The sequence below is a fragment of the Cricetulus griseus genome (genome assembly GCF_003668045.3).
Source record: "Cricetulus griseus strain 17A/GY chromosome 1 unlocalized genomic scaffold, alternate assembly CriGri-PICRH-1.0 chr1_0, whole genome shotgun sequence".
NCBI classification, from domain to species: domain Eukaryota; kingdom Metazoa; phylum Chordata; class Mammalia; order Rodentia; family Cricetidae; genus Cricetulus; species Cricetulus griseus.
This window is the reverse complement of record NW_023276806.1, coordinates 248,061,902-248,078,118: the sequence shown is the minus strand read 5'-3', so window position 1 is coordinate 248,078,118 and position 16,217 is coordinate 248,061,902. Positions and strand designations below refer to the sequence as shown.

At 56.8% G+C, this 16,217-nt stretch overlaps 3 protein-coding genes across 4 annotated transcripts in view; 1 reads left to right on the top strand and 2 right to left on the bottom strand.

Annotated features, from left to right (window-relative positions):
• Positions 1-2,547: 2,547 nt before the first annotated feature.
• Positions 2,548-9,291, top strand: B3gnt3 (UDP-GlcNAc:betaGal beta-1,3-N-acetylglucosaminyltransferase 3). 2 transcript variants are annotated; one of them, XM_027394778.2, is made up of 4 exons: positions 2,548-2,702; positions 6,581-6,640; positions 7,664-8,240; positions 8,362-9,291. In XM_027394778.2, the coding sequence occupies exons 3-4, from the start codon at positions 7,680-7,682 to the stop codon at positions 8,911-8,913; spliced, it is 1,113 nt and encodes a 370-aa protein (XP_027250579.1). In that variant the 5' UTR covers positions 2,548-2,702; positions 6,581-6,640; positions 7,664-7,679; the 3' UTR covers positions 8,914-9,291. The 2 variants fall into 2 exon arrangements, with proteins under 2 accessions (XP_027250579.1, XP_027250578.1); XM_027394777.2 differs by having other exon boundaries at positions 7,621-8,240.
• A 1,756-nt stretch (positions 9,292-11,047) lies between these two features.
• Insl3 (insulin like 3) lies at positions 11,048-12,919 on the bottom strand. Its single transcript, XM_035450407.1, has one exon. It carries the CDS (start codon positions 12,638-12,640, stop codon positions 12,134-12,136), a length of 507 nt encoding a protein of 168 aa, XP_035306298.1. The 5' UTR covers positions 12,641-12,919; the 3' UTR covers positions 11,048-12,133.
• Positions 12,920-12,991: 72 nt separating this feature from the next.
• The window catches only part of Jak3 (Janus kinase 3), a gene marked incomplete in the record, with an annotated part of 12,995 nt that continues 9,769 nt past the window's right edge, over positions 12,992-16,217 (bottom strand). The window contains 4 exon segments of the mRNA XM_035450394.1: positions 12,992-13,495; positions 14,361-14,471; positions 15,374-15,491; positions 16,044-16,217. Coding sequence (XP_035306285.1) covers positions 13,388-13,495; positions 14,361-14,471; positions 15,374-15,491; positions 16,044-16,217 — 511 coding nt within the window.

Genomic DNA, 16,217 nt, shown 5'->3' with positions numbered 1-16,217 from the left:
CCCTCTGACTCACAGTTCGGCTGAAGGGAGGGAGAAGTAGGTGAACGCCTAGGGCAGCGATTCTCAACCTTCCTGATGCTGCGACCCCTTTAATACAATTCATGTTGTGGGGACCACCAACCATAAAAGTATTTTTGTTGTTACTTCATAACTATAGTTTTGCTACTGTCATGAATCTTAATGTAAATATCTGATATGCGATCCCTGTGAAAGGGTCATTCAACCCCCCAAGGAAGTTTTGGCTCACAAGCTGAGAACCACTGCTCTAGAGGGTTCTGAGGTACACATAGGAGTTTGCCAGCTAGAGAAGGACAGACACCAGGGCAATGCTGACTTGGTGAGGAATCCACCAATTAATCCAGGCTGACACAGGGCTGGAAACGGGCTCGAGAAACGACTCAGCGCCTAAAAACAAGGACCAGGCTATGTTCCCAGTACCCCTGCGCTCTATTCTGGCCTCCCAGGGCACTGCACTCACGTGGATGTAGGCACACAGATACATGAATAAAAACAGAATTAATTTTAACAAACAAAACAGATCTTGGAAGCCCAAGAGCCAGAAGGACTTTGACTTCAGCCTTGGGTTCCCTGTCTGCAACCTGCTAGCCAGGGTCTGTGGGGAGGCTGCGCATACAGCACACACATAAGCACAAGAGAATCCAAGTCAGGGGTGACTCCAGCTTCCTAGGGCGGAGATGAGGTCCATCTTGAGCCTCAAAGGACATAAGCAGACCTCTGAATCAAAACTGTGGCTCTGAAGATCCCTGTCCAAGCCTGGACCTCAGATCCAGAACCTAGAAGCTGGGGGCGTGGCTCGGAGGTGAAGTGACTGCCTAAATCCTCCAGTGAGGGGCTGGGGCGTGGCTCAGGGGTGGAGCCCCTGCCTAAAATCCCCCAGTGAGGGGCTGAGGGCGTGGCTCAGGGGTGGAGTCCCTGCCTAAAATCCCCCAGTGAGGGGCTGGGGCGTGGCTCAGGGGTGGACCTGCGTACTGTTATAAACAAGAAAAAGGAAGGCTTTGATTTTAAAACCTCTGGTTCTCTGACCTTCCCATCATGTTCTGCTGAGAGGAGTCTGGGTTTCCGCGGTCTTTCTTGTAAATTATTGCTCATACCTCAGAATCCCGGTTGTCGCGCCCCCTCCCCCGCCTCTGGAAAGTGGGATTGCAGCAGGGGCCACCCGGCTTGGCCCTCCTCCCTTCTCAGGCATGCATACAGATTGGTGGCTAGTCCCTGTTCCAACCTCTGCAGGAGCTACGTGGCAAGTTACAGTCAGCATCCCGTGCCTGGTGTCACAGCCACCACCCCAGTTTATGGTTTATCTGCCCTTGTCTCCCTGCCCATCTGATAAGCACTGAAAATATGGCACCTCCAGGTGGCTTGAATTTGTTTTCCTTGAGGTACAGGAAGGCAGGGCACGTTTAAAAACACAAGAGGCCTTTTTCTCAGACCTGCCCTCCCCCCGCCCCAGACAGGTTCTTATCTCACAAGGGTGAGTCTCAGCACATGGCAGGCACCTAGTGGGTGTCATTACCTGTTTGTTATGTCGTGGCCACTTGCACCTTGGTGACTCCAAACCCTCAGCTCTGCAGTGGAGTGAATTTTTGACAGGCAGCTGCCGGCTCAGTCACTGGCGTTCTAATCAGATGCCACAGAAGGTGTTTTCAATGGTGTAGAAATGCCATGACAGAAAGTCAGCCTTTTCCAAGGTAATGGCGCAGTGGCATTTAGATGGCCCACCTAGGCAGCCTCGCCTCGTGCATTTCCAGAACATTACTTCCCCCCAAAACCACCCCTGCAGCCCCTGCCAGATCTACTCCTGTCTGTGATGTCCCTGCCCTGCGTATTTCTCATGCACACAATACATGGGTTGGAGCATGAGAGTTGGCTGCTGTCACTTCATTCCCTTTCCATGGCTGACTAATATTCCCGATCCTGGGGCAGACCACAGTGTTGTGAGTAGGGCCACTGGGACCTCCCGATGCAAGGGCATAACCACTGGCTTTGAATTCTCTGGACATTGCTACCCAGGCAGAGTTTGCTGAGCCATGTGGCATTCAGGTCTGTATCTCTGTCCACTGTGTACTGTATAAGGAGCCAGTGTCAGGAGGACTCGGTTTCCAGGTTCCTGACTTCCTTCCTCTCCCTCCAGCAGGCCACTAGGACCCCAAACTCAAGAGTTAGGAACTACAGGTTTTGAGGGTAACCCCTGAGGAGAGGAACAGGTGACATTATCTTGGCATTTAAGAGTCAGGGGTCCTGCCAACAGGTTTTAAAGTTCTGGAATCTTCTAAGTCTCTGGGTTCTCCTCCCAGCAAAATGTTTCTTCATTCAGTGGGGGTTGAGCTGGGAAGGGGGGCTGAGCTGGGGGACTGCAGCCCGGGACTGATGACAGATGTGGCTGGCACAGCTCAGCGCTGGGGAGCCCCTGCTCCCTCACAGTGGGGTGGGAGAAAGGAAAGGGAGGCCTTGAGAGAGGGAGTGGAGGAGCCAGGAAAGCTCCACTGTGGAGAACAGGATGGGGAGGGGCCAGTCAAAGAGAACTGGGCGAGGTGGTTTTTCTCTTTGGCCACCAGGAAGCTGGCGAGGCTGGAGGAAGAAGAGGGCGGGAAGCAGGCCGGAAGGGAAGGAGGAGAGAAGCCAAGAGCCAGGGTGGGGCGTCATCTAGGTGAAAATCGTTCAGCTGTCTGGAGTTGGCTTCTACGGTGAGTACCGGGTCCCGGAGGAGGGGGCACGGGTGGGGGCGGGGTCCCAGGGGGCTTGGAGCGTGGTTGGGGTCTGGGGGCCCCGGGCCGGACTTTCTGCGCGTCCTCGACCGCGGGCACTGACTGCACCAGTCCAGGGATCCCGGGTCCCCGGCCACGTTCCGGGGTCAGGAGCCCACGCTTCTCGCCAGTTCGTGTCCGCATAGCCCAGTGGCTCTGACCCTGACTCGGTTCCCAGTTTGTGATGTTTCTAGACATTCTGAATCTCTGTCCTTTCGCTGACACCGGGAAAGCTCGGATGAAAAGCATTAGTTCTGCAAGGCTCAGTTTCCATTTATTGGCATGAGGCTGTAGTGGAGGTGAACTGCGAGGCGCGAGGGCCACTCAGAGTGACTGGTAGTCACCTACCACCACAGTTAAATTAAGAGAGCGAGTGTTGCTAGCCAAGGTTCTGACGCTTTGGGGTAATTTGCCTTTTTCTTTTCTCAGCTCTTTCCCTTCCTTTTTCTGAGACTGGCCTTCAATGTCCGACCTTCCTTGGGCTCCGGAGAGCTGGGTGTGGAGCCACAGTTTCGTTTTCTCCCCTTGCCTGCCATTGTCAGGAGAGGAAGGTCTGGCCGCAGGGGAACACTAGTTGGCTTCAGTGTTTGTGCAGCCTGGCTCAAGCTGGGAGGACCCTGGGGGTCCGGGGGACTTTTCTGCGATCTCAGAGGTCCAGAGTCCCGAAGATCCTGCCCTGTGCTGGGCGTCCCAGGGCTGACCGACCCCAGCCTCGGGGTCCCCAGGCCTCTGAGCAGGGTGGAGCTGGGTGCGGTTGCTTTAATCTTGATTACTGTGATATTTTTTTCTGTAACATTTGCCTCTGAGAGAATTAAAGTGATTATTGTAATCTTGACGTAATTGCCACCGGAAGATGTCAATTGGATGGATGGGACCCGCTTGGACAGGTGGTGACTTGGGGTGACCCCAGAGGCCAGGCCTGCGAGGCTGCTGTGAGGCACAGTCCTGCTGACTGAAAGGAGCAAAGAACCGGGCTTCACCTCCCTGGCCTCAGCTTCCCCGTCTGGGCTGATGGTCCAGGATCTGGCTCCTTCCTTCCTGGTTTCTAGAAGAGGGAAGGGCGCCGGTCCATAAATCTTGCAGTGGCTGGAGGCACCGGGGAGCTAAGATGCTACAGGCAGGGCTGGGGCAGCCATGAGCACCTGGGCCGGGCTCCCCAAACTTTATCTTTATAGGAATTCTCTTTCTGTTCATAAAAGTAAAGAGTAACTTGTAAAGAGTAACTTGCCAACGTAAAGGGAAGGCAAGCTGGTACAATCCGGAGAGAACCACCCTGGGGTCAGAGCTGGTGTCCGGCTCGCTCTGCCCTGCCTGGCACTGGGTGGCCCCGGGCATGTCTGTGACCTGCTTGCCAGCTGGAAACCAAGGCCGGCCCGGGGACCCAGGCTCTTCCAGAAGCTCCGACCTCCTTTACAGCCCGCTCAGTCTGTGGGAGAATGTCCCGAAAGGTCCAGACAGCCATTGTGAGGCTCATGAATATTCATGACTTGCTAGGTCAGCACCTCATTAAAAGCAATGTTTGAACCACAAATAGCAATGACCCCACGTCATGAGTATTCAGCGAATCATTAATATTAAGATGGAAGTCATTAATATTCACACCATCGCTACGAAGCACAGGGCCTTAACACCTTGTTTGGGTCACTAATATAAAGTGTGGGCTGTTTACTTATCAGGTCACTGGGGTCGTCGTGCATGCGCATGCTCAGTAGTGGGGCGTTGATTTTAAACACGTTGCTTTTATTAGCCAGTGCCTCGTGAGTATTCGGCACCCTTAATACCCAATGACGCATTAATATGCACTGAATAATTAATATCTGGTGACATATTAATATGCAGCGTCTCATTAGCAAGCAGCATTTTCTTTATGCTCCCTGGCTTGTTTGTAGCCAGCAGCTTGTTAATCCTCAGTAGCTCATTAACCCGGTGGCTCATTTGTAATTAGTGTCTTGTTAATATTCAGGGAGTCTGGCTACTCTGTGTAGATGGTGGTCACAGAAGTTCCCAGTCAATGACGATATTAATCCTCAGAGGCCAGGCTGTGACTCCTGTGGGCTCCAATTATCCAGGGCTTCTGTAGGAGCTCAGCCCTGGGGAAGAAAGTGTTATGCCCGATTCCCAAAATGTTTATTTCTTACTCTTATTTCTGGAACAGCGGCTGCGAATCGATGGGCCTCAGGGACAGCAGAGACTGGGAGCTCACTGTCTGCAGCTGTCTAGATTCTGATTCACGAATGTTCAAACATCCAGAAATTTGTCTTTGGGCCTCTGGTACACACACCCTCGACTTCTTATGTTTTTGAGTTTTGGTTTGTTTGTTTCTTGGTTTTTTGAATCAGGGTTTCTCTGTGTAGCCCTGGCTGGCCTAAAACTCACTTCTGTAGACCAGTCTGGCCCTGAACTCACAGAGATCCACCTGTCTCTGCCTCCCAAGTGCTGGGATTAAAGACGTGCGCCACCAACCAATACAGTGAGGGAGGGTAGTGAGCCCTGTGCCTAGCATGTGCATCTCACGGGCTCCAACCCCAGCCGTGCTCCCAGCTCCTCCAGGTCACTCCCCCAGCCATGCTCCCAGCTTCCCCTCTTGTCCTCCCAGGCTCCTCCTCTCTTGCTGGTTCCCTGCCCTCCCTCCTGCTCTGTTGGTGGAAACAGAAAGCTGCTCTGGGCTCCAGGCTCATGGGAGGAAGGGTCCCTCGGAGCTGGGGGGGGGGTCCCCAGGGTCACACCCCAGGAGAGGCTCCTGGGCCCTGACCCTTGAAATAAGTAACTTCCCTTTGTGGGGAGAGAATGGCCCAGAATAGGCCTGATTCCCCAAGGCATTCTGTGACCTCAGGCTCCTGACACTGTGTCCCATTCCAGTTAACTCGGCTGCCAGGGCATCTTGGAGTGAACCAGATCTTTTTCCTCTGTGGTTTGTCTGTGGTCTACCCTGACACCTCAACACCCTTTGTTGAACTCCTGTGCATCCTTCAAAGCCTCAGCCTCAGTATCCTAGTTGCATTTATTTGGTTTTTGCCTTCTCTCTGTAGGAGCCGGCTCTCAGGGTCTTGTCCAGAATTCGGATGCTTCAGCTTCTTGACCCCCACACACAGAGTTGTTGATAGGATGAGGAAAATCCTATTTATTACTTTTGAGCCAGGAGCTCAGTTTGTAGCCTAGGCTGTCCTGGAACTCACTGTGTAGATCAGGCTGGCCTTGAACTCACAGAGATCCTCCTGCCCCTGTCTCCCTAGTGCTAGGATTAAAGTCATGTATCACCATGACCTGGCATGTTTGGTGGTTTGGCAATATCTAAAGATCTTGGCCATGTTAACAGGGTCTAGCTTAGGCATTGATAGAGGTCTATCCCAGGCATTGACAGAGGTCTAGCCTCGGCAGGAGTCTCTTCCCTCACTCTGACTGAAGCTACTCAAACTTCAGGAAAAGCCGAGAGCCCCATGTGTATCTATTAGGTGAATGAATGAATGAACTAATGATGCATTTCAAACCACAGGAGCCATGGGGCGGGGTCTGGCTGTGATCAGGGACCTGTCCATTAAAAGGAACTGAAGGGCAGCACAGCTCACAAAGTCTGTGCTATGCAAAGGGTTTTTACAAATCAATAGCCATCCACGTGACCCTAAAGCCATGAGGTAGGAGGCCTCCAGCACTTTTCCTGGGATCCATTTTGTTTTACTTGGAGGTTCAGAGAGGTCAAACTGTGTTAAGGTCACACAGCACACAGAGCCAGGAGGCAGGTCTTGTCTAGGCACTAGCGGGTGGGTTTGCTTGAGAGTATAGTTTCAAGGGCACGTGTTAACCATCCCACATCGTTCCAGGTGCCATTGGGGAGACCAAGGACAGTCTGGCTCAGTGTGAGTGCCCCAGGACAGACGGAGGTAAGTGACAAGGTTCAGAAGTTATTATTATCATTATTATTATTATTATTATTATTATTTGGTTTTTCGAGACAGGGTTTCTCTGTGGCTTTGGAGGCTGTCCTGGAACTCACTCTTGTAGACCAGGCTGGTCTTGAACTTACAGAGATCCGCCTGCCTCTGCCTCCTGAGTGCTGGGATTAAAGGCATGCCCCACCAACGCCTGGCTGGTTCACAGGAGTGGCATACATGGGTGTCCCCTCTAAACCTGCAGAAACCTAGGTCAGGGCATGTGGGCACTCACCCATCTCCAGGGGTGAAGGGTAAGTGTTCAATGGGGGAAGTCCTGCTCTGAGTCTCACCTAGCACTTGCATGCTACAGCAGTACCACACTGGACTAGAAGACAACAGAAAGAGCAGAGGACATGTGCAGAGTCAGCAGGGGAGTCGGTTGCAGGGAGAGAGAGGGCTGAACCCCGAGGTCTGGAAGGAGAGCCAGGCCTGGTGATATCCCAGCACTCAGGGTGTGAGGACAGGACGGACAGCTCAAGGCCATCCTCAGCTATACAGCAAGTTTGAGGCCAGCCTGGGCTACATGACCTTGTGTCAATGGGAAATACATTTCCTGAAAGTGAGCTCATTCGAACTGGGCTTCTGGTGGATTTGTAAGAGTTTACCACAAACATCCAATGCTTTCTGCCTCTCGCCCACCTCATGCTGGGCGGGACTGGGACCCGGAGCAGCAGGACAGACACAGGACACAGGACAAGGTCGAGGCCATAAATGGGCCGAGACCAGAAATACCAGGGAACAGGAGGGTCAGCGAAGGATGCCTGGAAAATGGAACACCCAAAATGGGTTTTGAGGGAGGAAAGGAGTTTGCCAAAGGAGACAGCTGGGGTCGAATGGTCTGTGAGGACCGGGTATGGGTTCAGGTCCAGTGAGAGTCAATATGGGTGGGAGGGGGCAAGGAGGAAGTGAGCGGGCCTGTCTGTCCACAGGTGCTGTGTGTTGGGGTGCACAGCTCCCCTGACCTCGCTCTAGGCCCCCCTCCGACGCCATGCGGCTGCCCCGGCCGCTGCCGGAGCTGAGCCTCCTCCTGGCCATGGCCTTCATTGCTCTGCTGCTCCTGTCTTGCGTGTCCCCGCCTGCCTGCCCCGTCCCGGAGAGGTCGTCAGAGCCCCAGGAGGTCCCCACGTGGTTCCCGGACTCTCAGCGCGCCGACCCCGCCCCGTGCCAGGCCAACTTGTCTGTGGCCGATCACCCCGACTTCGCGGCGCTGCCCGCGCACATCCGTGACTTCCTGTTGTACCGGCACTGCCGAGACTTCCCGCTGCTGCGGGAGCCGCGGGCCACCAAGTGCGCACCGCCCGTGTTCCTGCTGCTGGCCATCAAGTCGTCGCCGGCCAACTACGGGCGCCGCCAGGTGCTGCGCAGCACGTGGGCGCGCGAGCGGCAGGTGCGGGGGGCGCCGCTGCGTCGCCTCTTCCTGGTGGGCAGCGACCGCGACCCGCTCCAGGCGCGCAAGCTCAACCGGCTGCTGGAGCTGGAGGCGCGGGCGCATGGCGACATCCTGCAGTGGGACTTCCACGACTCCTTCTTTAACCTCACGCTTAAGCAGGTGGGCCAGGGAAGCCGGGTTCTTAAGTATGCGTAAGAGACCCACGCAGGGACGGGTAAGGCCTGCGCGACGCAGGCCCGGGGGAGCCTGCCATTCCGCGCGTCCCCCACTCCACCCGCAGGTCCTCTTCCTGGAGTGGCAGCGGAGTCGCTGCCCCGACGCCAGCTTCGTGCTCAACGGGGATGACGACGTCTTCGCGCACACGGACAACATGGTCACCTACCTGAAGGGCCACGACCCGGACCACCACCTCTTCGTGGGTCACCTGATCCAGAACGTGGGCCCCATCCGAGTGCCCTGGAGCAAGTACTTCGTGCCCACGCTGGTGTCGGCGGACGAGCACTACCCGCCCTACTGCGGCGGTGGCGGCTTCCTGCTGTCGCGCTTCACGGCAGCCGCACTGCATCACGCCGCGCGAGTCCTCCCGGTCTTCCCCATCGACGACGTGTTCCTGGGCATGTGTCTGCGACAGCAGGGCCTGGCTCCCGGCTCGCACAACGGGGTGCGCACGGCGGGGGTGCACGTCCCCAGCCCCCGCCTTTCCTCCTTCGACCCCTGCTTTTACCAGAAGCTGCTCCTCGTGCACCGCTTCCTGCCCTACGAGACCCTCCTGATGTGGGACGCACTGAGCCAGCCCCTGCTTGCCTGCGGCAAGAAGGCCGGGGTCTACTGAGACGCTGGGAGGTCAGCACCCCCTTGCTCCTGTCCCCACCCTCGTGCGGTGTCAGGGAGGATCTGCCCAGCGAACTCCTATGTAGGCTTCAAAACCCTTTTGGTGCTGCTCACAGCAGGCTCCGGATTGAGCCAAATGTGAGCCGGCCTTTGCGTGGCTGCTGAGAAGTGCGATGAGAGTAGCCCTGGAGTCCCTGGTGTCAGGTTCCCGCCTTGCACTGGGCCTTAGCCTCCCTCGGGTCCCCAAGGAAGTGGGGTAGGCGGATCTTGACTTGGTCCCAGTGGTGTCCTCCAAGGACTTAGGGAACAGCATAGGGGTAAGAGGGGTCCGGTGTCCCACTGACCGGGTGGCGGGAAATAAAGTCTGTTGAAGGCTGAAGGTGACAGTTTACAGTGCATGGCATTCGGTCCCTTTTCGTTTTATCGGTTTAGAATTATTGTTTCATTGTGTATGCCACGCCGTGGGGGCAGGATGCTACCCTTCCGTGGGGGCAGGATGCTACCCTTCCGTGGGGGCAGGATGCTACCCTTCCTGGTGTAGCTCCTGGGGCTTGAACTCCAATCCTCTGCTTGGCGGTAAGTGCCTCTATCCACTGAGCCCTCTTGCCAGCCCCCTCTTTATTGTATTCTTTCAGCACCATCATTCATGTTCTAATACTGTCTGCTCTACTCCGCCCTATTTACCTTTAATATTTTATTAACTTACAAGCTCGAGGATCCCATTGTGACATCTTCACGTCTAAGAACTGTTGTAATTTTTAAAAAGCGGCACAAGAAAGAAAGACGCCGTGTGACAGGGTTGAAGCAGAGGGTTTTTTTAATTAGGGAAAGGAGAGGAAGGAGACCAGCCTCTGGCCGGCCTCCAGGGATGGGAGCAGCAGGAGAGAGGGAGAGAAAGAAAAAGAGAAGTCTGGGAGGTGGGCAGGGTCCTTTTTAAAGGGGACGGAGTGAATGTGCACACGTGGCTCTTAGTGGCTGCAGGCTGAGGTTCCTGTCAGAACCTCAAGGACACGACAGCACAGACGCCTGAGTACTAACAAAGTCTCCCTCGCTCCCTCCCCCATTCATTCATGCTTTTTTTTTGGGGGGGGGGGAAATGCCTCCTACCCCATCATTCTTTGATGGCTTTGTTTTCCCTCCAAAGGTCGAGGTGGATGCGGCTGGTGAAGCCGTCTCCTCCCAGCCTGGCTCTCACAGCCTCCATAGCTCCCGACACCCTAGGCCTGTGGAACTCAGAACCATCCAGGCTAATCAGGTCTCCGCAGCTGGCACCTCAGAGGTCTGACCCTACACTGCCTACCGCCCTGTGGGTTTTTCCCCCCTCTACAAACAGGGTCTAATGTAGCCCAGGCTGGCCTCAAGTTCCCCTTATAGCCAAGGATGACTATGGTCATCTATAATGAACTCCTGATTCCCATCTCCACATCTGAGCTCTGGCGGACACTGGGCACCACACCTGGTGTTTGTTAGGGCTAGAGACCCTCATGAGTGCCAGGCGACCCCCCAACCCTAGCACCTCTTCTGTCTATTGTGCACCTGCTGTGTACCTCACACCTCACACCTGAGGTGTCATCGGAGGTGAATGGCTGAAGGGGGGCGAGTAATTTGTCCTCCATGCACAGACTGTGCCAACTCCCCTGAGAGGGTCAGCTGTGCATTCCGGGCTGTAAAGGAGAGGGTGTGGGGAAAGGGCAGAATTGGGGTCCGGGGTTTCACACTAGAACGCTTGGCAGAGGAGCATGGAGCGCACTGTTCTCCCTCATGTGCCTTCTGTGGCTCCCTATTGCCCCGTGGCAAGTCCCAATCCACATCCAAGGCACCACCTGCTGGGGACCTCTGTATGCCCTTTCTCAGAAGCAGCCTTGCTCCTGGTGTGACGTTGTTGCTGGCACAGCCCAAGTCCTGTGTCACCTGAAGGTACAGAACTCTGCCTGTCCTGAGCCCTAGTCCAGGATTTGGGGTTAAGGATCCCTAGAGGGCTCAAACCCGCTTGACTTTCCCAAGCATCAAGTCCCCAGCCTCAGTTTCCTCAGTGGGTACTGGTGTCACCTCAGGTCCATGTGTGACTGGAGCAGAGTTGCAGCCAGCCACTGCCACCCACCCCTGTATGGCTTTTCCCAGAGAAAATGTATGAAATTGCTTTTTTATTTAGAATGTTCAGGACACAGCAGGGAGGGGGACACAGGCCATGATGGAGGAGGCTCCTCGGGGGATAGGGCATGTGGTCGTCCTTTTCTGGGATCTGTGAATAACTGGGACTGCTCCGAGGCAAATCCGGGGGTGTTGCGTTCACGCGGGTACCGGGAGGTATCAACCCAGGCGATCAAGGACCCGCCTGAGCCCCAGCCCCTTCAGTGGGGACAGAGGTGCAGCAGGTCTTGCTGGGTGCAGCCAGTGAGACAGCATTGGTGCACAGGGCTGGTGGCCGCGCTGCGGCCTTGGCGCTGAGGAGCCTGGAGAGAAGGTTGTGGGCCGGGGTCCAGGTCCGAGTCAGCCGCAAGCGCATGCAGGAGCTGCCGCTGCTCCAGCCACCGCAGCAGCTCCCCTGCAGGCCAGGCAGGAGTCAGCTTAAGTCCCTTCTAGACACCCACCCGGCACCCACCCGGTGAAAACGGAGCACGTGTAGAGCTCCTGCTGAACACAATATAACTCCCAGCTGCTGCCCGCACTCACCTCCCAGCTGTGTGTCCCCATATACCTCCTGTGCGCCCCAGTTTCTGGGCATGGAAGGTTGGGGTACCTAGGACTGTGCTCAGGACTGGGATTCCCCCTGTGGTTCCCTGGGCAGCACCTCCAGGGTTGGGACAGAGCCACCCACAGCTGTGCACAGGGACAGAGGGATATCTGTCCCCTGGGGCTGGAGGTGGAGTCCCCTCAGGTCCCCAGGAAGAGCCAAATGTCAGTGACTCCAGCACTGGGATGCCAAGGCGGAAGGATTCCTGTGAGTTTGAGGTCACTTTATGTTGCTTAGTGAAAATCTGTCTTTAATAAACAATAAGCCTGATGGTGACGACTCGTGTCAGTCATGCAAGCACGCCAGCCTAAGGTGAGGAGTTCAAGGTCATCCTCGGCTATATTGTGAGTTTGAGTCCAGCCTGGGCTATATAAGATCAGGTCCAAAAATCCAAAGAGGGAAAAGATAAATTAAAAAAAAAAATCCACAAACTCTCAGTCTCCTGGCCCTCTCCGTTTTCCTCGAGTCTACCCCGCCCCGCCCATCCCTACTCACTGTCACGGGCGTCCGCGGGTTGGGAGGCCTCGGAGGACCAGCGTGGGCCCCCGCACACCCTCACAAGCGCGCGCACCAGGTGGTGTCCACAGAGCTTGTCCCGTGCCTCAGGGGACTGCCGGGATCTCAGTGCGAGCTCCAGAGTCGGGAGCAGCAGCAGCAGCAGCAGCAGCAGCAGCGCGCGCATGGTGGCCAGAGGCAGCTGGCGAGGATGCCCCTTATAGTTGCCTCGCACCGCCCACGGGCCTTGGCGGGAACACCGAGTGCAGCACCGAGAAGGTCGATGCTTGGGGTCACGGCCAGGGGCTGTGTGTCCAGCCAGGGACCCTGAAGTCTCTCTCCCAGGTGCCAGGACCTCCCAACATTTTAAAGAAAACCAAGTTCCCCTCCTGTTGTAATGGTGGTTCCCACATGTCTTTCTAGCACTGAGAAAGCTGAGGCAGGAGGATTGCTGTGAGTCGAAAGCAGTTTGGGCTGTGAAGGAGACCGGAGGGGCCATTTATGACTTGGTTTTGTCCAAGAGGGAAACTGAGGCTGGGAGAGGGGAGGACAGAACCTGAGAGACCCTGTCCCCTGCTTCCCTACCTTTGGGGCTCTTGTGGGGTACTGCGGGCACTGTGCTGGGGTGCATAGTCCTGGCCCCGCCCAGCTCAGACCTTGGCCTCTGACTGCCCCTGCCTGAGACCATCCCCCATTCGCAGCCCGAGTCAAGGACCGCAGTTGGGCAGGAGGGGAGGGGGTGTCCTTGAATGTGACCAAGGCCTCTCCTCCCAGCTGTTCCTCCCCCAGAACCCCACACTTGGCCCCCAAGCCTGAACCACTTGTCAGTCAGCTCTCCAACACCCTCAACTCCAGTCACAAACCATCTTTTCTATTGAATTCATTTATTCACTCAACAAACACTCCCAGAGCCCAACCTGTAAGGGGGCCATGCTGAGGCTTCAGTGCCCGCCAGGAGCCACAGGGCTGGGAGATGGGAGCTGTACACAGACACTGTTGCAGACCTGGGGTCAGGAGAAAGGGTTTGGGTCGATTTCAGGCCGAGGCGGAGTGGTGTTGGTGCGGTTGCAGAAGGAAAGAATTCCCAGAAGTGACAACTGCGCAGACTCTGGGGTCACATATTTAACACCCCCATTCTGGAAAGGTTGGAACCGCAGGGGGGTGGGGAGCGGGGATGATCAGCCTGTAAGGGGGTGGCGCCCAGAGGTGGAAGGTCCTGCTGCGGTCACACAGCCAGCCCTGGCTGCTATCCAGGGCTTCCACGCCACAGAGCGTCCAGCTGCGGGCTCAGGGCGCTGAAGGCCGGCCGGTCTTGCGGGCTGGGAGCCCAGCACAGCTGCATGAGCTCCTGAACCTGCGGGCGGGGACACGAGGAGCAAGGGGCCTGGGCTTCGCTCTGGACAGAAACTAAGCCGGCCCGCTGTCCGCCCCCACCCTCTAAGGTCTGGTGACAGGAACCACGACTGGCTTCAAACTCGTGGTGATCCTCCTGCCTCAGCCACGCCTCGCTCTGCATTCGCTTCCGTCTACAACTTAAAGGCACCCTACCCCACCCATGGCCGTGTCCCTTGCTGAGAATGACTTTCCCCAGCTACTGCAATGGGCGCTATTCACGCCTGGACGAGGCCTGACAAACGCCTTAGAAAGTGTGCTCAGTGGTGGGAGCTTGCTTAGCGTTTGTGAGGCTTTGAGTTATATTCTCAGAATTGAAAAAAAGTACGCAATAAAAGAAAAATTAAGATATGGATTCCGGAGGGTCATGGTGGTACACGGGAGACTGAGGCAGGAAGATCACAGCATCTTGCCTCAACAAAGGTAAAATGCCATCATTTTTGAAACCCTCACCGATGAGCCTCCCTCATCCTGTTAAGCAGGGACATTCCCATTCTGCATATGGGTAAACTGAGGGTCTGCAAACTCCAGTCACTAGCCACACAGGGAGAGGGGGACAAATTGGGGACAGGACACCAGCTGTCAATCAGTAATGGAAACTGAGCCGGGTAGTGGTGGCCATCCTTTAATTAATTAATTACAGCACTCCGGAGGCAGAGGCAGGGGGATCGCTGTGAGTTCGAGGCCAGCCTGGTCTCCAGAGCGAGTGCCAGGATAGTCTCCAAAGCTACACAGAGAAACCCTATCTCGAAAATAAAACAAAACAGAAAAATGGAACCTGGGAAACTGAGTTGCCCTCCCTGGGAAACTGAGTTGCCCTCCCTTACCTCCATGGGGCAGGCTGCAGGCGGCGGGAGGCGGCGGCCCTCGGCCAGCAGCTCCAGGAGGCGGCAGAGAGCCGGCCCATCACGCTCAGGGCCCAGCATGCGCAGGAACTCCTGCAGGGAGGAGGGGGGTCAGGAGGAGGACTGGGGGTCAGGAGGAGGACTGGGGGTCAGGAGGAGGACGGGGGAGACAGGAGGAGGACTGGGGGAGACAGGAGGAGGACTGTGAGAGACAGGAGGAGGACTGGGGGACACAGAAGGAGGACTGGGGAGACAGCAGGAGGACGGGGGAGACAGGAGGAGGACTGGGGGAGACAGGAGGAGGACTGTGAGAGACAGGAGGAGGACTGGGGACACAGGAGGAGGACTGGGAGAGACAGCAGGAGGACTGGGGGTGTCAGGAGGAGGACTGGGGGTCAGGAGGAGGACTGGGGGTCAGGAGGAGGACGGGGGAGACAGGAGGAGGACTGGGGGAGACAGGAGGAGGACTGTGAGAGACAGGAGGAGGACTGGGGGACACAGAAGGAGGACTGGGGAGACAGCAGGAGGACGGGGGAGACAGGAGGAGGACTGGGGGAGACAGGAGGAGGACTGTGAGAGACAGGAGGAGGACTGGGGACACAGGAGGAGGACTGGGAGAGACAGCAGGAGGACTGGGGGTGTCAGGAGGAGGATTGGGGGTGTCAGGAGGAGGACTGGGTAGGCAGGAGGAGGACTGAGGGACGCAGGAGGAGGACTGTGGGTCAGGAGGAAGATTGGGGGTCAGGAGGAGGACGGGGGAGACAGGAGGAGGACTGGGGGTCAGGAGGAGGACTGGGGGCCAGGAGGAGGACTGGGGGAGACAAGAAGAGGACTGGGGGTGTCAGGAGGAGAACTGGGTAGACAGGAGGAGGACTGGGGAGACAGGAGGAGGACTGGAGGTGTCAGGAGGAGGACTAGGGGAGACAGAAGGAGGACGGGGAGACAGGAGGAGGTCTGGGGGAGAGGATGAGGGAGGGGTGGGGCTGGCGACTCACGGCAGAAGGGCTGCAGCTCTTGTCGCTGTAGGTGAAGAGCTCGTACAGCACCACGCCAAAGCTCCACACATCAGACTGGCGGGAGAAGATGTTGTCGGACAAGGATTCTGGGGCGTACCTGAGGGTAGGACAGGTGTGTGGATAGATCACGGTTATGGATGTGGTCAGGGAAGCAAAGGGGCGTGGTCGTGGGGGGCGAGATCAGATGCCTACGTATTGGCACCAAGCTTAGGGTGGCATCCGAAGCTTAGGGTCTCCCTGGCAATAAGGGCACGTATGGGCGTGGCCAGTCTGGGGGCGGAGCTTGAGACACTTAAGGTTTGGATGATGGGCAACTAGGCATAAATTGCGTGAGGGGAGGAGCCGGAGTTGGGAGGGCCGAGTAAGATGGACAGAGTGGAGGTGGATGACTATTGGAGGGGCAGACTGGTGAAGCATGGAGGGCGGGGCCGTGGGGAGAGACGAGGCTAGGCAAGAGAGGGCCAAGGGGCGGGGCAGGGTGTGGTCACCAGGAGATGTAGCCTGAACAGGGGCGGGGCTACGCTGGCTGGAACGCCCCCTGTGGAGTGGTCGGGGCCTCATTACTGGAGGCGAGGCCTCTGCCAGGACCCAGGGCTGCGCTAGAGAGGAGTCGGGCCTGGGTGGGGTCCCGGTGGGCGTGGCCTCGCACCAGAAGATGGGGCTCTGTCCCGGCTCGCGGACCACGTAGTAGTCCTTTCCGAGCGGCAGCAGCTTGGCGAGGCCGAAGTCCGCGATCTTCACATGCGCCTCGCTCTCCACCAGGATGTTTCGTGCAGCCAGGTCGCGGTGCACACAGCGGCGCGCGCCCAGGTACTCCATGCCC

Excerpts from the sequence above, each read along its gene's own strand:
- Insl3 (XM_035450407.1), bottom strand. The coding sequence starts at position 12,640 with ATGGCCCCTCCGGTCTCCTTCACAGCCCAAACTGCTTTCGACTCACAG.
- B3gnt3 (XM_027394778.2), top strand. The coding sequence starts at position 7,680 with ATGCGGCTGCCCCGGCCGCTGCCGGAGCTGAGCCTCCTCCTGGCCATG. Across the intron at positions 8,241-8,361 it reads TTAACCTCACGCTTAAGCAG|GTCCTCTTCCTGGAGTGGCA; the intron begins GTGGGCCAGGGA and ends CTCCACCCGCAG.